We start from the raw sequence: 23,960 nt of genomic DNA on the forward strand, positions 1-23,960 counted from the left end.
AAAAGAAAAGAAAGAAAAAGACTTCAAGCTTGTTTTTGGATAGAATTGGAAGAACACACTTTCAGAATAAAAACGCTGAAGGCATCGTGTTCCCTAGAGATAGTAGCTTCAGTGCCGTGGTGGGTCCGAGATTGTTCTTGGAAACGTGAATGTGCTCTAGAGGAGGTAACTCGGTGGCTTTCCTATTAACGCCTGACGTGACTGCGTTGTGGAGTTAGTTCACGTGCTCCAGAAGTGACTGGGATCATCGGTGCTTGCTGCTGCAGTGRAGTGTGAATGCATTTCAGCAGCACGCTGCTCCTCTGCGGCCGTCGTAGTGTGTGTGTAAGCAAAGCAAGATGAGGAAATTGTGGAAAGGAGCTCAAAGTACTCTGTTTCTTGTAGTGCCTGCAAGAGGCAGAACTCAGCAAATTCTTGTGTCAAAAAGGAGCATCCACTCAGCGAAGGAAAAGCAGTGTAAAGTTTTGTAAATGGGAACATATATACAAATGCTTTTGACAAAGACGAGCAGAAAGGGTAGTTGATTACTTTACTTTTCAGCTGTAATACACCGATTAGAGCTAGACTGCAGAAGTAGCCAGAGATGGAGAAATCTACAGGGAATATAAGACCAGGACAGTAACGTTTTCACAGCCGTGGAGATCAAATGTACATACGTCCCTCTGTTTAGGCACTGCTGACATCTCCTGTTTTGCCTTTGCATTAAATATCCCTTGGAGCAGTAGTAACAAGGTGTTTTTAAATGATTGCTTATGATTGGGTATGGTATGGTTTAGTGGAAGTATGATGTATGTGCATAACTATGGAGAATTGAGTCTGTAGGCCATTCTCTTTTTATATTAAATATTTATGTGCCAGTGTAAGTGTCTGTGTGTGCATTTGTACACACCATAAAGTTTCTTTGCACTTTATTGCAGATCAACAGACTGGATTTCAGATTGCTTTTAAAATGTTGGATATAGATGGCAATGAACAAGTTGAGAAGAAGGAGTTTTTTAAGGTATGTGTACTTATGTGCATATTAATTTTTAAAGCATTCAGATAAGTCCATAGGTTATATTTGCTAAATGGAGAATGCGTTAAATTCTTCAAGCCTATCTGTCCATTCAATCTGTGATCACACCCCTGCTAAAACGCTTCACAGTAAAAGAGTGCATATCAAAGCATTGCTATAGAAATCATTATCATATATGAATCATGTTTTATAAATGTTACTTTTGACTTGTATGTAAAAATCTGTTGCTGGGAAGATAGGAGTTGTCATACATCCCATAATGCTGTGACCTAATTTAAGTAATCATCTGAAACAATCTTTCATTTTCTAAATATTCTGAATCATTTTTTAAACTTACTATCATCTTTTATTTTTTTATTAGTTTTATTTGCTGTTCTACAGGTTTATTACTAATTTGCAGTTTAGGGAGAAATGGTATTTTTCCAATGCTTTGTATAAAATGCGAGGGAGAGAGACAGATGTTCCAAAAATGAAATCCTGCTTTGAAGATCTAGAGAGGAGTAGGAGTAATAATACAGCTTATAAAACTTTGAAGTATTTAGCAGGAAACTATTTACTAAATATTTCATATCAGAAGTAGAAAGTAAAATTAACCAACATAATTTTTAGTAGACTCCCCTCTTCATTCAGAGCCTTCATTCATATTGGAYGTGACTAGAGACAGGATTTTATAARAAGCCAAAATGATCACTGTCATGTAGTGCAGATTACTTTCTGTCACTAGGCTAATGTTAAAGAATGTCATTAATGCAACAGCTCTAGGGAGCCAATGGGAACCTAAAGCTAAATAAAAATGAACCTACCTGGTTGAGGAAATTACCAGAGATCTGTTTGTGTAGCCTTAAACTCTTTTGCACTGATAGCCCTTATTTTTAGTGCATTATGCCTTAGCAAGATTACAAGTGATAGTCGTACTTGAATATATTYTAAAATATTTTTAGATTACTTTCAGTTTTAGCAGTACCTTTTGAAAACAATATTTGAAATTAGACCGTTTCCCAAGATAGTACTCCAGGAAGCCTCTAATTGAGCTGCAAGATAAYGTACACTCAGAATTTGCTCTATTAAAGTATTAATTATTCTGCTGATTAAAAAGAAATAMATTTTAATATAGCTGTTACTTTTTTTAATTTTAATCTCTAAACCTGATAAAATCTGAATGAATTGTTATTAGAGTAGAACGAGTACCCTGGTCATTGAAATGTCTGTTACAGCTGTCTGAAAAATAGCATGTTATGAGGAGAGTAAGTCCATGAAAGCAGGTGAAAGTGTTGCTGCCTGCAGTGCCACAGCACCAAAATGCCATTTTAGTGGTACTTCCTTTAAGTAGGTGCTGTGTCGGTATAAAACAAATAAGGAGACTCTTACAGAAATGTACTACAACTGTCTTTGGGAAGCATACAGTAAATCACATAATTAATATCCATTGCCCATTTCAATTAATTGTAATTGAATTAGCCARTATTAACAACAGAAAGTCATCACAAGTAGAGGAAAAAATAAAGATCACTAAAAATAATTTGATTCCTGTAGAGGCAAATCAAATTAAATCAAAATTATTCTAGTTAGATAGATTGTTACTTTCTTTGCATGTCCTTTATACATTGTGTTAATTAACTAAAATAGAATAGCAAAAAAATTTTTAAAAAATCTTATAAATTGCAATCTCAACTCAGGAGAGCCATTAACTTCAAAGAAATCCCAGAGGGTTTGAGCAAGTCCTGAGATGACTTTTTTTTTTTTTTTTTTAAAACATTTATGACTATTTTAAAGCACAACTTGATTTTTCAAGGTTACATTTAAAAAATAAAGCTTTTGGAATGGAAGAATCTGGAAAAATGTGTGCGTGTTTCTCCTCATCTTTGTGTGCTGTGGTTAGGTAATGCATCGTAGGGAGTTCCTGCATAGTTAATGCAACAGCGAGTCGTCCGGCTAATCCATCGTTTGTCTTGGGGCATCTCAGGAAGATGCAGCTGAGCTGTTCTCGGGGGACCGTAGTTTGTCTCGTCCGCTTGCACAGCTCTGGCCCRCAGCGACAGTCTCGTTCGTGACGTGGTGGGTGGGTTCTGGACAGTGTCGCACAGACCGAGCCAGCAATTATATTATCTTCTCTTTTTCAATTAATGACTAAGAGACTATGTTTTGGAAGATACCTTGGAATGTGACTGTTTTGAATTGATTTTTCAGGAAGATTGATCACATTTAATGCAGTTTCTGTAACGTTATGAAAGAAAGAGAAAATATTCATTGTTGTCTTGACCCAGCTCCATTTAATTGCATAATTTTACCTGATTCCAGATCATCTGGAAGACGTTTTTCCCACCACTTGAGAGATGAGCTTGTATGCTTAATGAAATCCAGCAGGAATGTCTTGGCCTAGCYGACTTCCTCTTGTCCTTGTTCAAAACAAATGCTAGAAATTATTTCCTAACTTACCATCTAGTCCTTAACTGTGAGTATGTGAAAAAGGATTTAAAGACGAATGTCTTAGGCAAAACTCATTTGCCGTAAAGCTTGAGATGCTCTTCAGCAAAGTTTCCTGCCTACCCTAAMTTCAGCAGGGCTTTTTTACTGTCCAGCAGAGCTAAGTCTAACACAGACTGTCTTTCTGAATCTAAAATGATAAATGAATCAGGGCCAGGGACCATTCAACGTCCCTGAGCATGATGACATAGGTGGGACAAATCTACACTACATAGACCTTGGCCCTGGATCTTTGGTGGTACTGTGTTGTTCACTGACCATTACATGTAATTATTCATTTATTTTTTGTCAGCCCAGAGTCTGTGGACTAATGTGGGAGGAACTGCACTGCATCTTACCAGCATGGTGCTTTTGTAGCTTGCCTTGAAAGGTCTGGAGGGTGGCATGAAGGCGTGTGAGGGTGTTACAGGGTTTAAAGCTTGTGAGGATGGAGTTGGAGGATCATGGAAGGAATTACCTATGGCTCAGTCTTGCCTATATTGCTGTTTAGCTTGGCATGAGCTATTCCCTAAAGCAAGCCCCAGCACTGCAGATGAAGTGCTGGTTGGTCCAAGCCAGGAGCACACCAGGGAGCCACCAGCCAGCAGCCCAGGGCTTGGTTCCCTGCTTGGCCCAAGCTGACTTGTCATATACAGGCAGGGTTAGAGGCATTGCATGAGGTTGGTACAAGCACTGCAACATACTGGCAAAGGCGGAGATTGTACTCTCGCAAGAAAGTACGAGTTTTGAGYTTGTGCTTTATTCCTCCTTGATTTTGACACCGCAGATGTGATCAAATATGAATTGACATTTTTTCCTTTTCACAGTCCTGATTATGTTAATTCCTGGGAGGTTTTTTATTAGAAGGTTAGACTATGCTCCTCTTTCATATTTGAAAGGTACAGCCTAGGAATATCTTTTCTCTTCCTTGTTTTCTTTCCCCTCTGTACARTCTCAATGCCTAGTGTGAAAACTGGGAGCTGCCAATCGTCAGGGCAAARCTAGGCACAAGTAGGGTGGTACTTCTCCATGTGGAACTTTGCCTCTGATATTTCACCAGAGTTCATGAATCCTCTTCTTACCAGAGAGAAAAATGCTGTTTTTAATTCTTTAAAATGTTAGTATAAAAATATCTAATGAAGATCATTGAAATAGATTTATTAGAGGGTTTATTAGACAAGCTGTAACAAGGTACAATTATTACTCTGTTTTCTTGTGTCAGAGGCAAAAATCAAACCCTGTGGAAGTTAAACCTCTTTTTGTTAGTTTACTCATTGTTAATCTCCCTATTTCTCTGAGGAATCCTGGAGCAGCTGCAGTAAAATACTGGGTAAATGTACTTTAACTGGTTAACCCAYCACTTCCAATAATATTTTTACACTGATGAAAAGTGCAATAAATATTGGCAAGTTGTGGATAACCTAGACTTTTGTACTAGTTGCTGTATTTTCATGCAATGAAACATCATCTCTGATTCACATGAACTTTTGAAAGTGCTGGTACTTAAATAATTCCTTCCATAACTCATACCGTTAGAAAAAATATCCTGAAAATCTACTTCATGAAAATAGAGGGCAAAGAGGAGAATATTCAGCATGCAGAAAGTTAACAGAGCAGTATTAATGATAATATTAATTATTTCCATCCARTGTTTGACAATAATGTTAGAGAACTTAGTTTGGGGAAAGGGTACTGGAAAAAAGTATGGAAGGATCAGTAATTCAGAGGCAATTAATGTAAGTAGGATGGGATACAAAAAGAAATTTCAGTGTTTTCATTCTCTTTGTCACCCCTTCTCCCTCCTTGTTGTCCATTATCTACTGGTTATCTAKCTGGACTGTAAATTCTCTGAAGTAAGAATTTTGCCTCTTTGCAAAATGTCCATCATTTTTTGAATTCTGTATGTCTCGATTCTACTGTGTCAAACAGTGTTAATGGATAGAGAGGCACAAGTCATGTCATGTGAATTGCTCAAGAAGGATGACAAGCTGCTTCATAACCCACGTCCTTGATGCTTGCAGCGGGTGGTGGAGGTAGGCTGTTCACATCTGTACAGATCAGCCACTGAGGGGTGTGAGATGCGTGATTTCCCAGTAGCTTCACTGCTCTTTGGTAACATCAAGAACAGAGATCTTGAATGCAATTCCATGTTTTAAAGGAGAGAGTTTCTCCTGTCCTGCATAGTCTTCCCATTTTTATTTCCCTCTTTTCCAGCAGAAGTTAACGCTCTTTCCTTTCCTAGCCTGCTCTTGTTCTCTCTCCTCCCTGCCTGTCTGTGTTCAAGCTAGTCTATTTTTAATTTCTCCTTCATCCATGTTTCAGTGGTGAATATCCAAAATACAAGCAACATCACACCTCATTTCAGTATTAGGTCCCAGAATCACAACAATCTCTGTCTTGAGATGGATATCTACAACAATTTCTTGCTTAGCCTTACAACTCCAAGATGAAGCAGGCTTGGTAGAAACAACACGGTCAGCTGTTACCTGCCATCTCTAATCGGCTGCTGCCATATTGCAGAGAGGTCTTTCTCAGAGACTTCTTACCTGCATCTTCATGAGGACAGAAAGATACTTCTGTGAAGTCGGCAGTTCCAAGACGCTAACATGAAATTTGGCAAGGGGGATTTCCAGACACGTTCATCCCTTGATGAGGAACCTGACACTAGTGCACATAATAACACTTGCACATTTATCTCAGACTGGCTATCAAGAATAAGGCTACTGAGGGTCCAGAAATCCCCAACAAGCAAGGAATTCCCCTAACTCWGTCCTGATGAAAGATTTCTAAGGAAAATTAACAAACATTCCAAACTGTTGGGCATGGAGGTAGGGAAACTCTGATTGCACATAAAAAGCTGTGTGATTTAATCTCTGTTAATAGACTGTCTTTGTACGGTTGTACAGCAGATACCACAAAAAAATTGTAGAGATTCATCTAAGACTGCACCAGTGCTCTGAACTGTCAGCAGCTCTGGCAGCATAGAGCACCTGAACAGTCCTACGGCATCCACAAGCACTAGATTTTCTTAAACAACTGAAAGATGAAAAATCTTTTTTTTTTTCTCCCTAAAAAAGACATATCCTTTCTACTAGGTCTTGTCACCTTCTGAAAAGATTATCACTTAACATGCTTCTTTGGCAAAGAGTTATCACTTATGTATAACATGCCTCATTCTTTTTGAATTAGCCATCAGTGTATTATAGTGATGAACAGATATAAATATTAAACACAGATATATGCTGCTAGGTGATGAAAAGAATCATGAAGCTGTTAAATACTGGAGTCCGTTGCTGGAGGGCAGAATTTTTATCCCCTTGTGAGTAGTTGCTTCACTGTGCTGGAAAAAATATTCAAACTACTGGAAATTATCGTCAGTTTTTTTCCCAAGGAATACTTTCAAGAATCATAAGGATTTACATGYGCTATAAGAAAACAGCAAATTAAATCTTCCAGAACACTTACAAGAAGAATTATACTGTGTGTCTGTGTTCTTTAATATTCTCTACAGATTTTCTAAAGGGTCCTTTAAAAGCAAAATCCAACAGAAAAATCATATTTTGTCTTTTCAATAAGAAAAAAATGTTTGGAAAGTATTTGCAGCTGTATTTCTTATGTGTGAACAAAAGATGGATTTTCCAGGTAAGAAAAATGTAATTTTTCAGTGTGAATGTGGATGAACAATTACGTTTTTATCCAGAGCTCTATATTGCTATTTTGCCATCAAGAAATTCATAACACTTTTTGAATTGCTGTTGTAATACTTGTCAATTGTTTTGTAATGATCAAAAATAAAAAGATTATTGAGAAAGTAGGAGGAACTAGTACTGTTTAATTGTCTTGTGGCAGATTTAGACTTATATTTTTGATAAATACTGTCAAGGCATGCCATTTCAAAAATGGAAAACTATTGTGAAGAACTCAGACTGAGACTGTTTATTAAAAAAGAAAAAGAAAAAACAGGTCAATTAGTCAAACTGACGGCTGAGGGAAGACCTGTGGCAACATGAACAGCAAACAGAGTTCTTACCTACCCACTACTTACAAGCCCATATTGCTTCTCTCAACAATGTGACCAAAAAAAAGAAGAAAAAACTAAAGCCCTTACAAAGAGATTTGAAAAAAAAAACCACACAAAGTAATGACTGTGTGAATTTGGTCATGGCATTTTTTTYCCTTTTGTAATGGACAGGGTGAGAGATGAGTCAGAAATGTTTGAGAAGCAAAGCAGCAGCTTCACAAACCCTGAGCTTTAAAAGCCCCTTTCCTAAAGACTTCAAATCCAGAATGTTGTGTTTAGGTCCATATCTCTACCTTCAATGTAACGCGTCCCTTGTTCTTTCGTTTTTGCTGTCCATTTGAGGAGTCATGCAAGGCTCTGTGAAAGGTAGGTATACCTTGTGCTATGTTAAATCCCTCATCCTTGTGACAGCGTTGACTTCTCAAGCGAAAATGCAGTCATGAAGAAAGCCAGCAGCATGGGGCGCTTCAGAAAGGGCTACTTAAGGTGCTCATAATAAGCTACAAACCAGAGCACTCTCAGTATTTCCTCAAAGCCTTATTTTGGAGAGTAGAAGTTTATCTTTAAATATCTGAGTCATTTTAATACTTCTTAAAATCTTGTTATATATCTCATTYGAGATTAGTTTATTGGTGCAGTGGAGGGGAAATGGACCATATTCTGCTTTATGCCACRTCTGAAAATATGTTTGCTTATTTGATTAAATAACAGTTTTTGTTAGTTGTGTAGTACCAGGTTTAAACAGGCATGTTTTTCATGTTTAGCAGATCTTGTCCTTTGCAGAACCGTGTAAAGCACACAGGACAGCGTGAAAATCACAGAATAACTATATTATTCCCCAAATGTTCCCAGATAGAATACCCCTGAATTTCAACATCTAATGTAGTGAATGCTAAGAGAAAAACCTCTAATACAGGAGAATCTCTTCTAAAAACAGAGCCAGCGTTGGGTAGCAAGGAGAGAGACCGTTCAATAGGCTATGCTTGGCTGAATTAACCACACTGGATAAGACATTTTTAGCAAAGTGTGTCTCAAATAGCAAAATATCCTTAAGTATGTAAAAAGTTTGTCATGACTAGAGAAACTTGCAAAAGCATATTGAGTTTGTAATTAAGAAAAGGTGAAATTAATGCAAGTTTCTGAAAAAGGAGACTCTTGTAAGACGAAACTTATAATTTTCTTGTGTTTTGTCATGTTTAAACAAATACAGCTACAGAGAATCATTGGGAAGCAAGATGATTTGAAAACAGCTGGAAATGAGACAATATTCCAGGTATGAAATAGGCATGCATTTATTATTTTCTTTGAAAGGCACTGTCATATTTTCTGTGAACTTTGTTATTTTTTCAGTGCTTTTAGATGGCTCTATAAGCACCAGCGTTAGTGCTTCAATTAAATGAAAGTGCGTGATTTGTCACCTCTGCTTTCTAACTGGGGAAGAAAAATGTTCTTTCCTTCTGAATYTCCTGATGAAATATGTGCAATTAATGTGTTTTATTACTGTGTAGTCACTTCATTATTTAATTTCTGTAAGCTTCTATTTGAAAGTAACACTCTTATTTATGAAAAACTCAGGAAGAACGCTGTGTTGCCACGTGAGAAAAGGCAACTTTCCAGATAAAAATCGATACCTTAAACTTACCTAGAACAGTGCTGTCGATGCAGTGGCTTAAATCCAGACCAGGAGGAGGAGGAACCTTACAATACAATCTTCCATTTGGGTCCAGAGTTTCACTGGATTACAGACCATTAGCAAGTGACAAATGTGTGTCCTTGGTGAAAGGAGCAGGTAAATCCTGCTCTCTTCTGACTGTTTTCCCCCAAGTGCCACCAGCGTGACCTACCCTCTCCTTCGGTGAGTCTCTGCCAGCTCTCACCTCTCCTTCAGCCTCTGCCCAACACAGAGACAAGTTAGTCCGTAGCATGGACTAGTTTGAAAGAAACTGAAAAAATGGAGAGGGGGAGTCCTCAGCGTGCTGCAAACACGCTGCTGCTGCTTCTCAGAAGCTGATAAATCAAGGGGCAAGGGAAGAATAAAGACGGATTCGCTCCATCTGTGACTACGAGGCAGTTCGCCTGCATCAGCGGCACTGCTTCTGTTGCATGCTTAAATTGGATGGTGTAGTTCAAGGATATTTTTCTCACCACGGACTTACTTCCAGTCTTAAATTGAAAATGGATAATTCAGCAAGGGGCAAAGATTGCTAATATTGGAAGCATTCAGTAAGAAACTTACACTTGGTTTATAAACCAGCCATGCAGCAGCAAAGAGTAGGTCCAGCTCTTGTTCTTTAGCTTTTCACCAACCTGGGGGAGAAAGTGGAAGTGGCAGTATTGCTAGCACTTAATGTTTACTACACATGATTAAAGTTTACTAGACATAAACAAAAATTGTCTTTTATTGCATGAAGATCCTGCTCTGCCACTATGCATACAGGATCTATTGAAATTTGTTTGACTGAGTAACAGCCATCTCCTCTTTTTTTTTTTTTTTTTTTTTTTTTTTTTTTTTTTCATCAATCACCAGATTAAAATAGCTAGGATTAATAGAGTTGTCTGCTCTTCAAAACCAATTTCAATTGAGACTCAACTGCCACAACAGTGAAAGGAAAAGGATCTTTGTTCTGCGTGAATGCACACTATGGTATAATATTTCCAGAGAAACTTTGATACAGCTGGACAGATTTAGCCATAAACACATAAGCTTATTGGAAGCTAATTAAATACCTGAGCCTGAATGTCTTATTTTGTTTTTGTCTTACTTTAAATTTCATCTTCAGAATTCCTAATTGAAAAAAATCTGAAGTTATTTTAATGAGAAAATATTATTTAATACAATTAGCAGATTATAAGTGGAATTATAGTCTATTCAAAAAAGGAATTAAATAATTCAGGGAGTAAAGCTGTCTTGAAATTCTTCTGTTATCTATGTTTCTATTGGACAGAGTCCAAATTATATTTTTTCTTTCTTTTTCAATTTTTATTTTGTTACCTATCTCTCTCTCWCACACACGAAGTTTTTTATAAGCAGCGAATCTGACTGCATACAATGCAGTGTCAATAYAAATGGGGTTTTTTTCCTCTTATTTCTAACACTTGCAGTAGTCATAGTATTACTTTCAAGCAAAGCAGGTAAAAAGTCAATACATAAAAATATGGCTTTTATTTTGGCAGTGTTCTTTGAAAGCTAGATTATTGCAACGGGACTTTGGTGTTTAGGGTAGTTCTGCACTTCCACAACACTGTCATAATTTGTGTAAGAGTTTGCTGAGCTTTCAAAATAATCCCAAAGCTGTCTTAGATACCAGATGATAATGTCTCTCACCTATGAAAATAAATGTTAAATCTGTTTAAATCTTTATTTAACCACCYGATTAAATATATTTGTATTGTATTRTATTATATGATATTATTATTTAAGCACAAGGTTAGATATAGCCAGGTATGCTCCCTGACCAGTGTGTACCAGCCATTTGTTTGTGGTTTGGAGATACCACTCAGTATTTGTAGATATATTGTGTTAGGAAAAGGAAAAGAAAGTTTTTGTTTGCTGTGCTCCGAGGATTCTTGTATCTCTGTCTTYTTTTACTGACGCTTTGAGTTACTCGCCTAGAGTTCAAAATTTTGCCRCTTAGTAGTGGCTCTTGAACGGACKGCAGTGAACTCRTCCAAATAAATATGGGATTTCAGTTCAGGGATTTTCTTTTTCCAATTTTATTATTGATGCTGGAAGAAAAGGCAGAACATCTGTCTAGCTCAACTCCAACTGGTCTTTCAGGAAGTCCCTTGCAGATTTTTGCAGAGGGGCAGTCGGATTTGCCCGTAGCAGAGGCGCGCGCGCCGCGACGGAGGGGTGCGGGACTGAGCGCCTGCTTCTCTCTAGCTGGGCTGGAGAAGGTGGTGCAGGAGGCACAGAGGCAGTGACCGCCTCGGCTCCGCTGTCTTCGCCGAGGCCAAGGGAAACGCTGCGTCTGGCCCCCCAGCGCAGCCCGTTTCACCTGGGTCGTCCCGCTGAGCATTCGAGCGGCTTTGCGGAGGGCGGACAGGGCAGTTGCTTTGCTGTAGCGTGTTATAGGGAAGTGCACGAGCTGCTAGAGTTTGGTATATTTTGAAAAAGTTGTTGCCCAGTTAACGGCCCTAGTTGCTGCTTTTCCTCTGTGCCCCCCAGTTCCTAAAAGGGCGGCCGAAACGGCGTTACGCGTGTTGGCATGCCGGTAGTGAAACCTGCACTRATATTTGCAGATATCTGGACTGCAGCCCAGCCGTCCTGACCGAGGACTTTGCTCTTGGGCCCTTCAATTTAGATTAATGAGTTAACAAGCAGTTTCGATACCTCTAATTTGTGTAATGGCTAAAGTTAGAAATTAATTTTAGTTACTATTAGGAAAGGAATGATTCAATACAGAATGTTCAATATTTGTTCTTAAAATGGAATTCTTGTTGGGAAATGCTATGTGCTATGTCTAGTTTCCAAATCATTAAGCATATGGTTCTGAATGCTGTGCTGAGCACATTTTCACACCAAGTTTCAAATTATTTGCATGTTTTGTAAAACATTTAGCTAGTGCTTGGATCATTGCTCTACCTCACCGACAAGGACATGGTTTTGTTTTTCCAAGTGCTCTGATGACATTGTAGCCTCACAAGAGGTACGCATCTTTCTGACACCTTGCTAGGTACCTCTTCTGCAAGTACATTTGATTTGACTTTAATAGTGAAATTCTCTCCCTCTAGTCACTTTGCTTTTCTGTTTCACAGATGTGTGAGACAAGGTTACCCCTTTAATCTCGGCTACTTAGCCTAGTCTGAAACCCTTTAAATTAAATAGCTGCAGAAGCTAGATATCGATGCAGCCTCGTGACAGGCCGAGRAAGATGCACAGTTTGGCCAGACACTAACACTAGTCCTTGATTCAAAACTGTAATAATTTTTTCCTAATCTCTCGAGTCTAAGTAATGCCTTTGGCTATAAAATTATTTGGAATAAACTGGAAGTGCTGCACCTGAGTAAGTRTATGCAGTGGGCATACTGGGGATAACCGAAACTGCAGAGAGCAGCTGAACATGGACTACGTGGGAACACATACGCACAGTGAGATGGGGAAATTGGTCACAGTCAGTCTAGAGTCTGTTTTAGCCTAGAGAGCAAGGAGATTTAAGCAGGCTGAGAATGCTTACGGTTTGCCTTTGAGGCCAAATTAACATTAATCAAAAGAATGTGATGCTTAGAGCATAGTATCTCATGAGGGGGTTCCTAGTTACGAATTCTCTGCCTCCTAAGGAAATTAATATTTTTAAAATGTAGTGTGATAGGGAGACAGAGATTGAATTTTTGAGAGGGGCTCTGCCCAACTGAGCGTGGAAACTGCTTTCCCCAGCTACCAGCATTGCACCAGTCTGATCCTCTCCAGCTTCACAGTGCACAGCGCCATTCCCTGACGGCTCGACGCAGCACGATTTTGTCCCTCTCAACCTGCTGGCAGCAAAACTAGTTTGAATCTGTTCCTGTTTTTATTATAAAGTATGTCCCAAAACATTTGCTTCCAGATAAGCTTTTAGCCTAGTTGGCTGGACTTTTTTATGCTGCATATCCTGACGAACTGAGGCAGGACTCTGGGAGATGTGCTGAAAGGATATTAACGTTGGAAGAACAAAGTTACATTTTCTGCCTTGCTGAAGACACGAACAGTACAACCTACCAATTCCATGGCATAGTTGTCACTATAGAACAACTAACCTTTAGGTAGTGGAAATGCCAGATATTGTTGAATGCTAGATATAGATTGTTTGTTGTTTGGAAAATTGTCCATCAGATCTCTTCTCAGGTATTGTCTGTTACACCCTCTCTAGAAAAAATATATACAGTTTAGCCTATCTGTACTAGATCTGATATATTCTTGAAGCCTACCAAGTTAGAGAAAGTACTTTGCAGTACATTAAAACAGTGGTATAGATTTACAGGATTAAAGCTGATACATCATAAAATTTTATGCTGTTCATTCTGGGGCCCACTTTAAGCTGTCTGGGCTTTGCCAAAAAGGCTGGAGACCGGGATCTCCCAGTCTCACTAGTTTGCCTGTCCGGTTACACTTCTTTTGACTAGCTGAACCTAGTAGGATTAATATCATAATGCATATATCTTCAGAAACTACTTCCCAGAACTGAATTCTGGGATATATCCCAACATCTTGGAGACTCTCCAAATTCACAGAAAGCTTCATTCTCTCAAGCAGTGCTTGAGGCTGAACTGCTTAGATTGAAGACTAGATTGTCTTCAGGGATAGCAGCCTGACCTAGCAGCTGAAAAACAAGTAACATTTCAGAGAAGAGGCCACTCAGAAAAATTTGGAAAKATTTGGTCTTAACCTTAGAAAGATTCAGGTCGTTGTTAGCAGATAGAAGCTAAGATACTTTTCTCCTTGACTCTTCTTTATGTCCCAGTTCTTCATTTGCTATTTACCGCAAAAATCAAATCCATAATATATGTTGTTTTTAAATTTTCTATCAAAACAAAACATGGCATGATTAACATCCTCTTCCAGGAAGCAAGTAAGAGAACAAGGAACATATTACAGATGTTAATAATTTCCAGTCATGCCTCTAGTGAATTCTGCAGGGAAAGGTGGTAAGACTCTAGAGACGGTCAGTCTATTAACAGTTCAGATGTGTTTCGAAAATCAGGTACGTTATTCTGAAAACCCATCTCACTATGTGATAAGTTACTTCTCAGTGGCACTTGTTGCTACTTGCTGCAGAGTCAGGTCATAAATGTCGGAAGCTCAGTGGAGAGCTGCAGAGTTAGGTCTGCGCTGTGACTCAGCRTTTGCAGCATGTGGCTTCTATTCTACCAGTCTGTGTAATATAATAAAGAAATATGTTACCTGATGTTGTTTAAAATGGAGGAATTGCATAATTTAGCAGTTCATGGTGCTTTCGAAAAGTGTACCAAGAGTTGAAATTACTCTAGGAATGTAAGCTTATATTTATAATGTGTACACACATGTTCCTTAGTTCATATAGACTTGTGTGGCATCAGAGCTTGATCTCTGGGATTCTTTATCTGAACAAGTGGACCCAGGACACGTCCTCAGCTCAGGCTCCCCAGTCTAGACACATGTCCGCACTCCAACCACGTTCACATCAGGGTGAGACTCAAAAGTTGTCACTATCCCTTCTCTGCTCTGTGCCTGAGCTTCCTTTCCAKAAGCTCAGAAAGGGGCTGCAGGCACCTACTGAGGGCTGAAGCCACGAGAGACTCCAGAGTACAAAATTTCACTAAATCTAGGTGGTGGCTCTGTGACTGAAAGTTAGTTGCAGTCTGGTCTTTTTTACAGCTTTAAGATTAGGTTACCATTTCACTCTCATTGCCAAGAGAGACATTCCAAGTGTAGGTTATTCTTTTACCTAAGCTCAGGAGGGTGAGGTGTTGGAAATATTAATAGAGCTCTCATTATCTTCTAACAAAGATTTGTCATGTTGGTACTAATTTATACAGTTCAACAGCAAAAGCTCCTAATGATTCCATGGACAAAAAGGAATTTGTACTAACATGTACTTTARTTTAATAGCATTAACCCTAGCAAAAGCAGTTTTTTGAAATTTTACCCTGAAGCTGTACTCTCTCTGGTTTCCTATTGCATATTCTGTTTTAAAGAACTGTACTTTTTTGTAGTTTTAAAATACATTTAACTCTAACATAGTGCTTGGACATCTGCCAGTTCCACCTTGGAATTTCAACTGATAAAGAGGGTAGCCAACAAGTAGGTGCATATTTGTTATAAATCCAGGGATAGGCTTTGTCATCTTAGATAAGATGAGATAGGTATTGTTTGTATGTCTGCTAGCTTATAACTACATAAACCTGAATAGAAAAAAAAACTTTTTTCTGTGGCAGACTTAGTTTTTGAAATTAGTTAAACCTTGTTTTTCAGCATACTTTCAATGCAACTYTGATTTTGATATGTAGTCACAGTTAAAGATGAGTTACCAGAAGCATTAAATCATGTAATCAGGAGTTCAACTCTAAATGTTACTTCAGCAATTTTTTTTTTTTTTTGCATTTTCCAAGTCTCCATTAAAGCTATAATCTAGAAGCACAAAAAGCAGATGAGAAGTTTACTACAGTGAGATATGTTTTGATTCTTTTCTGTTTCCTTCCACAAAACCTTGCATTCTGACATAAGTAGTTTGGGTTTTATTTTCAAATAAGCATACAGGAATCTTTATGTATCAGTCTGCCTCGTAAKCTGAACTGCTTAAACTTGAGAAGCATGGACCTTGTGGGTATTTAAATATTCTTTGTCTACAGCTAAATGTTAAAGTTCAGTAAGTGCAGATTGCATATAACTTGAAAGGTTTTTTCTAGTTTCATTCATACTTACTTCCTATCGCTGGCATTTAATGAATTGTGACTTGCAGTAGAAATGAGGACTGTTACCTCTTTAATGATAAAATATTGTGTCACATATGCAGTAAGCATGAAACACACAGTGGACTAATGGGACTTGTTACTGATGATGCTGAAAGCTAAATAACCATTAGTATTAAATCTTATGAATAGACTCTTGTCTGTCTTCTTACCTCTTCAGCCAGATAAAAGACACAGAGGCTATTTAGATGTCATAAGAATAGTTTGTTGAAATCCCCCCAGACTTGGAAAAAAAAATCTCTTCATGCTTCTTAATGTTTTGTTGTGTTCAAAGAAATGCCACTATGCTAGTGCTGAAAGAAGAACAAAACAGATATCCAGCATTATGTGTGGTTTTAGGCTTGTTAAAGATGCTGATACAGATTTCTGAGTTGAAATAATGTGTATCTTTTTTCTGCGTAACTCTTTTTATCAGATTAAATAAAATACAGGGAAAAAAAAGAAACATGAAATTTGGCAATAAGCCATATAAAACATATTATGAGAGAACACTGTGAATATGTTTTTCCAGTTTTGTTCCATAGACTAAGTCATGAATGAATTTACAGAACAGAGTTTGCAAATGGCTGGAATAAATGTGAAAGATCTGATTAAAACACTTTTTTTTTACAAAGATGTTAACTTTTTAACATCTGTATTCAGCTGTGTCAAGCTTTTTAAAAATGTAACTAGCAATCTCTAAGTTCTAATAAAATGCAAAAAAGGAAGTTATAAAATGTATTCAATCTTTGTATCGGATATATTAGAAGCAGAGCATATAATGCATTGTTTCTTGTACATGTGGAGGAATTATTCAGCTCTGAGATTCATATGCAATAGCTTTGGGAACAGTAATTAAATTACAGTGGTATCTTGTAAAATTCTAGTTCAAAATATTTCAAGATTAGTGTTGAATAGATAGCAATAGTCAGTCAATGCATAGTAATTAGTCATAGGATTTTGTTTTACAGGGAGCAGAATTTGAAGACTCTGGTGTTAATACCATGTTACTGGTACATTTCTTTGGAAGAGAAGGAAAGGAAAAACTTCGCTATTCTGAGTTTTTCAGGTATTTTTTTCAGATACTCAAGTCTAACAGCAACCAATCCTATTCCTACTCCCTCTACTTTGCACTAATGCAGAGATTAATCTGCCCTCACACTGAGTTGGTTCAGAAAGTKAAGCAGGTAAGCAGGCAGGAGGCTATTCATGATTTTGCCTGGTTAACTTTGTAGTTTAGCTCTTGGAGTCTGCTGTCGGCAGAAGCAGCTGAGCACCACGATGAGCTCAAAAGCAGCAGTGGGGCTGGAGGCCATGAGGGTTGGGACTACCATTCTTGGCAGCTGTTTGGTGGCATAGCTTCAGGCAGTATAACTGAGGAGCATTTTTCTTCTTCTTGGTCAAATCACCAAAACAGTGACTGAGGATCAACAAAAARCATTTGAGACCTACACCCTGCACCCTCCCTCTGGCTCTTAGGGTAGCCACAGGCAACTTCTCACTTCAAATTCCAGCTTCTGTTCAGACTTTAGCCATGCCTTTTCTTTTACCTTCTGAAGTGCTTTTGCAAGGGGACTGTGCAGGTACTTCATGGCACTCAAGCCAGAACTCAGATTAAGCCAGAAGATAAACACCACATCTGACTGAAACTGCAATGAAATGCCGAGTGACCATTGCTCCCTGAAGCATGTGACAGTCAGTCTTACACCAGTCTATTTCACTGTAAGCTTTGTAAAATCAGAAGTTAATAAAAAGTTCTGATATAGGGAGTCATTCATTTTATACATCACATACATTTCAGAAAGATACTGTTTTCCTTGTCTGCATCTGAATATGGAGTTCTGCTTTTGTTCCTTTCAGCTTCAAATCCCAGTAGCGTATCAGCTGTTGGTGTTTTAATTGGATGGGATTCTTTCTTGCAACTTTTATTTCAATCAGTAATGATGACCACTGCCTACATACCATCACAAGCTAATTGCTTAAAACCCTGTTAGTTGGGAGATAAGTTTTTCCCATATCAATTCAAGACACCACATTTTCCCATGTGAACTTGAGCCCAGAATCCAAATGCATCCTCTTTCATTGAGATAAATGGAAGCTAAGTGCCTAAATACCTGCAGGCATCTTCAAACCTGTCTCATAACACAACRTCAAGAGGAGATTAGCTACATTATTAGTACTTTTTCTGCAAAAATRATCAATTGTTTGTGATCTGCAAAAATAAGTCAGGATAATATGTATATTTCAATTTATATTCAGAAGCAGGGGAATCTGTCAGCTCTCTTAAAAATGGATGTTGTTGCAATCAGTAGAGGTTTGGGGAAAGCTAGAATGAAAAAGRAAGAGTGACAGTTTTCCTAACACTGCAAGGTGTTCCACTCCACTGACTCAGGCACATACCAGTCGCCAAATAAACAGCCTTTCTCTTCTGAAGACCTTGATTCAATGAAAAGCTGAATGAGTGAAATAAGTTTAAGATGCCTACAGCTCTCATCTGTATAGCATAGGTCCTCTAAATGAAACAAAAGACAGAGAGCACTAGTAAAAGGTTGTGTTTGCATATACAGTGTAAACTGGAATGCCTCAGGTTTTAGATAAAATCCTACGTTGACCCAGTGAGGCACGACACTGATAAAACTATGTACCTAATACGTTCAGAACATGCAGGTTAAAGACCTTTGCCTACCACACAGATAGAGGCCTGTAATCAAAATCAAACTCCCACATCGTGCTCTTAAATTTTGTGGGATACATGTAAGGTTTAATGCAGGTAATTTTTCAACAGTGGCAGTTATTTTTCATGGAGTTGGAATGTGCCTCTTTATCACTGCATATACACTCCATGTCAGTCGCAACATGACAGCCAAGTTTGTTTAACACACAGAAAGGTGAATAAAAGGATCGGTGTCTTTTTAACCTGTGCGAAGATATCACTTTTCACATGATTTTATTTGCAAGTAAATCAAGCACATCATTTCTGGGTTCCTATTGTTCAGAGAAAATGTAATTTCTATGTGATGGCTGCTCATAACATTTTACCTTACATGGGAAGCTATTGTTGGCTGTTTGATCAAAGTGCCATGCTGTTTTTACAAGAGATGACTGATGAGCTGTACAGACATAGATCATTGTCAAAGCAGAAAATAATGATGGTAAATGCTTTTATCATTTTCCAAGTTCTTGCTTAGAAAGCCTTTCATTGATCAGTGTAGTACCTATTAGAAAGTAGGGATGGTTAAATTTGATTAGGACACACTAAAACTTGTCACATTACTTGTATATACAGATAGCACCGTGCTGTAGAGTCCTTGAAAATTATAATAAAAAAAATTCCAGGAATGCTTTCTTTGTGAAATTTCATTGTACTTACAAGGGAATTCAGAAAGCAGAGACTAATATTCTCACCTCATTACTTAMATATATTTTACTAATGCTTCTTTTTCAGTTTCTTTGGCTGACTTTAAAATATTCTTTTGTGAGTGTGTAACCATCTGTATCTTCGTGTATACCTATGATGTTCAACACTTGTAGCCCACAAAACAATGATTTAAAAAATATCAGAGGGCCACAGTCAATATATCAGGGCAAATATTTTCCCCTTTTCTGCTTTCTTTGCATTCAGATRGCACAAAGAAGACAGAAACCATCTACAACTCCTCAGGCATTGTAGAGCTGCTCTAAGCCCGCTCTTTTGCCTCCTCTCCCCAGCCCCAAAGACRGGTGGCATATTGACTGCAGAGAGGAAAAACATTTAAGCACGCAGTGCTGCCATCTCTGCCTGATGTGTGGTTCTTTGGAAGTCATGATAGATGGTGCACTCAAGGACAGTCCACAAGTTGCTTTTTATTGGACATAAAGAATGAGACCATGAAACAGAAGGAAAAAGAAAATTAGTTTGTCTTGAGCTGCTGTGCACGTGGAAGTAAAGAAGTAATCTTTTCATAGGTATTTTGTGTCTAGTCAAGCTCTTTTCTCAGATTCACACAGATGGTTGAGATTGGAAGGGACCTCTGGAGATCATCCAGTCCAACCCCCCTGCTCAAGCAGGGTCACCTAGAGTACGTTAGACAGGATCACATCCAGGCAGCTTTTGAATATCTCCAGAGAAGGAGACTCCACAACCTCTCTGGGCAACCTGTTCCAGTGCTCTGTCACTCTCACAGGAAAGAAGTTCTTCTCATATTCAGGTGGAATTTTCTGGATTTTGGTTTGTACACATTGCCTCTTGTCCTGTCGCTTGGCRTTTATGAAAAGAGTCCAGCCCCATCCACTTGACACGTTCCCTTAAGGTATTTGTAGACATTGATAAGATCCCCTCTCAGTCTTTTCTTCAGGCTAAACAGGCCTGGCTCTCGCAGCCATTCCTCATAAGAGAGATGCTTCAGTCTTTTAATCATCTTTGTAGCCCTACGCTGGACACTCTGCAGTAGTGCCATATCTCTGTTGTACTGGGGAGCCCAGAATTGGACACAGTACTCCAGATGTAGCCTCACCACAGCTGAGTAGAGGAGGAGGATCACCTCCCTCGACTCTCTTCCTAATGCACACCGCGATACCATTGGCCTTCTTGGCCACAAGAGCACATTGCTGGCTCATGGTCAACTTATCCACCAAAACTCCCAGGTTCTTCTCCGCAGAGCTGCTTTCCAGCAGGTCAGCCCCCAGCCTGTTCTGTTGYWTGGGGTTATTCCTCCCTAGCTGCAGGACCCTGCACTTGGCCTTGTTGAACTTCAGAGAATTTCCTCTCTGCCCACTTCTCCAGCCTGCCAGGTGTCTCTGAATGGCAGCACAGCCCTCTGKTGTGTCAGCCACTCCTMTTAGTTTGATATCATCAGCAAACTTGTTGAGGAGGCACAGTCCTTTCATCCAGGTCATTGATGAGTAAGTTTAATAAGACTGGGCTCAGTACTGACCCCCAGGGAACACCACTAGCTACAGGACTCCAACTAGACTCCACACCACTGATTCCAGCCCTCTGAGCTCTGTCTTTTAGCCAGTTCTCAACCCACCTCACTATCCAGATATGTAACCCACACTTCCTGAGCTTGCCTATGAGGATGTTATGGGAGACAGTGTCGAAAGCCTTCGCCCTGAAGTCAAGGGAGACAACATACCYGGCTCTCCCCTCATCTACCCAGCCAGTCATTCCATCACAGAAGGCTATCAGATTGGTTAAGCTTTCCCCACAGTGAATCCATGCTGACTAGTGCCGACCACCTTCTTTTCCTCCATATGTTTGGAGATGACATCCAGAATGAGCTGCTCCATCACCTTCCCAGGGATGGAGGTGAGGCTGACTGGCCTGTAGTTTCCTGGATCCTCCTTCTTGCACTTTGCAAAGACTGGAGTGACATTGGCTTTCTTCCTCAAGCGCTTGTCCTTTTCTGCATGACCTTTCAAAGGTGATGGAGAGTGGCCTAGCGATAACATCCACCATCTCCCTCAGCATTCATGGGTGCATCCCATCAGGGCCCAGGACATAGTCCTGCAGAACATAGACAACAATGAAAGCTGCTCATTTTCTTTTTCTCTTGAGCAGCAGGCATCTAATGGTGGGATTCCTGCTTCATTCTGCAGCTTCCCCAATGCCTGCTTAGAAGTTGTGGAAGGAATCAAAGAATCACAATCCTATGTCTTTCTTATAGGAACAAGGACATTTCAGAGATCTTAAAGCTCTCAATCTTGAGTCAAGGAACACATATTCAGCTCAAAATTGCTACATAATTTCTTGCCAGCTCTATTTTCCTTAATATCACCATTCAGATCTTCAAAATCAACAGCTGGTTTCCCTGGCAAAGTTAGGCAGTGTTAATCTGAATTATTCTGGAGTAAGTTTGCATACATCACTAGTAAAGGTGGTGCCTCCTGGCCAAACGCAATGGGAATGATTGTTCCATTAGAACAGTTTAAGAAGGTATAGAGCAATATGCACTAAAGGTGAAGTGATGTAACARAGAAGGGTTAATTTAATACAAGAAACTACAGCAGGTCATACCTTTTCTCTCAGAAGACCTGAAAACATTTCAGTTTCAGGCAACCACCACCGAGTTTTACATCTCAGCAATAATGTCAGCCTCTAATACCAAGCCTCATTTTACAGAATGTCAGATTTCAAACATGAAGCCAGAAAGTCATTGGAATTCCAGGCTTTTTTCATGCATGGTAGTTGTCCCTATTTTTTGAGACACAGAAACCATTTTGGGGCTTTTCCTTCCAAAAGCATTTCACTTGCACTCTGCATTTCAGCAGTGCTTTATATATTCTTTTCCTTCTTTCTAGGTAGAAAACTAAATAGTTTTCTAGGTATAGCAAGCGTTTCTTCTTGACAGCAACTTTTTTTTCTGAAAAAGTCCCTTACTGATCTTATTTAAGCATGTCTAATCCTAAATAAAAGAGGAGACAGTAATTTACTCACAAAACAGTTTACGACTGCTATGATTTTTTTTTTTTTTTTTTTGGTAATCTGTCCGCAAACAAGCTTAAGTCTCTCACAATCTACTTGAAGGAAAGGGACGGAGGGGGAGGGGAAAAAGAAGAAGTACAGAATATGGAAAGAAAAATACAAAAAACTGTAATGGCTCTATTTTTTTCTGGTTTACAAATGACTTACAAAGATTATTTTCTGGTATAGTTAAAAAATGGGCATCTTCCCAATCCTTTTTACAGTGTTTTCTTACCTGATTTGTTGCTTCCAAACTTCATATACATTAATAGAATTGTGCAGCAGAAATATTCTTTATTCATTGTTACTTTTTTTTTGCTTTAGCTCAAATACCACAAATTGTATGACCATACAAAAACTTTTACTTTACCTGTCCTGTTCTGCTCTTTCAGTGTTCTGAAATTCCTTGCTACATTTAATTTGAAGTTTTTAATGTAAGAARCCATAATGACCTAGAATGGACCACACTGCTAGCGCTGAAATTTGGTGCTTTTCCATGTTTATGCTGATGCATGGATGCAGAATCTCTTCCAACTAGCCTCATCAAGCAGCATCACTACTGCTGTGATGATAGTTTGTACATTTGTGATGATTTTCATCTAGGGATTTAGAAGTGCTTTGCAAAAACAGATTTATGGTTGCCTTCTTACTTGTCTGTGTGTACATATATACACAGATACAAGTATATGTATGGACATGAAACCCCAGCAAACTTAGACAGTGTCAGACAGTGAGAACGTGGAAAAGATAGGTGCAAAATCTCACTTCATGATTATGTATTCATATCACAAATGAATTTGAACATTTCCCAAATATTAATAAGGTTAAGAAGAATCTCCATTTCTTCCTTTCCTACACACCTACCAGAGGAATAGCTTGGTTAGTTTCTACAAAATGTTTATAAATGAAAAYATATAGCTTTTTTATATTTGAGTGAGAAATGTTTGAGGACATTAAATCATGCTTTTTTGCTGTAATTCTGAAAACTGTGAGATTCCTGAACTGTCCTGCGGCTTGCAAAACTGAATTTATGAGCATATATCTGAAGTTCTGCAAAGCTTATTGTCAAGTCAGTATCAGAGTTTCTATATTCTGTTTTGGAAAGTGAGATTTGCAAAGAGGCAGCCTTGCAGCTGGATTGTACCAGTCCTTTCCTGCATAGAGGACTATCAAATCTTCAGCAGACTCCAGTGTCCAAAGAGGAGCCTCGTTAGAGTTCAGATGCTGGGTGATGTTTCCACACAATCTTGGTTGTTACATTTCCTTCCTACACATTAGTGCCACAAGCACTGGTCAGTTCCATATTTGAGTATTAAAGCTCTGTACAAACTTTCAGTACAGGTCAAGTATGCAGGGAAACTTTCTCTACCTTTCCCTTTGTGCTTCATTCTGCTACTTCATATGCCATAAGGAATATACCAAGTTAGTTCTTCATTTCAACATAGAGTCATAGAATCATAGAATCAGTAAGGTTGGAAGGGACCTCTGGAGATCATCTAGTCCAACCTCCCTGCTCAAGCAGGGTCACCTAGAACATATTAGACAGGGTTGCATCCAGGCGGGCCTTGAAGATCTCCAGAGAAGGAGACTCCACAGCCTCTCTGGGCAACCTG

The 23,960-nt window shown here is 38.8% G+C and overlaps 1 protein-coding gene across 1 annotated transcript in view; it reads left to right on the top strand.

Moving 5' to 3' along the window:
- Positions 1 to 23,960, top strand: part of MICU2 (mitochondrial calcium uptake 2) — a 166,566-nt gene that overhangs the window by 127,627 nt on the left and 14,979 nt on the right. The window contains exons 6-8 of the mRNA XM_085321809.1: positions 918 to 1,000; positions 8,710 to 8,772; positions 16,877 to 16,974. Coding sequence (XP_085177935.1) covers positions 918 to 1,000; positions 8,710 to 8,772; positions 16,877 to 16,974 — 244 coding nt within the window. The remainder of the gene's footprint in view (positions 1 to 917; positions 1,001 to 8,709; positions 8,773 to 16,876; positions 16,975 to 23,960) is intronic.

Source organism: Rhea americana, unplaced genomic scaffold (genome assembly GCF_003343005.1).
Source record: "Rhea americana isolate MKP2758 unplaced genomic scaffold, rheAme1 scaffold_71, whole genome shotgun sequence".
NCBI lineage: Eukaryota > Metazoa > Chordata > Aves > Rheiformes > Rheidae > Rhea > Rhea americana.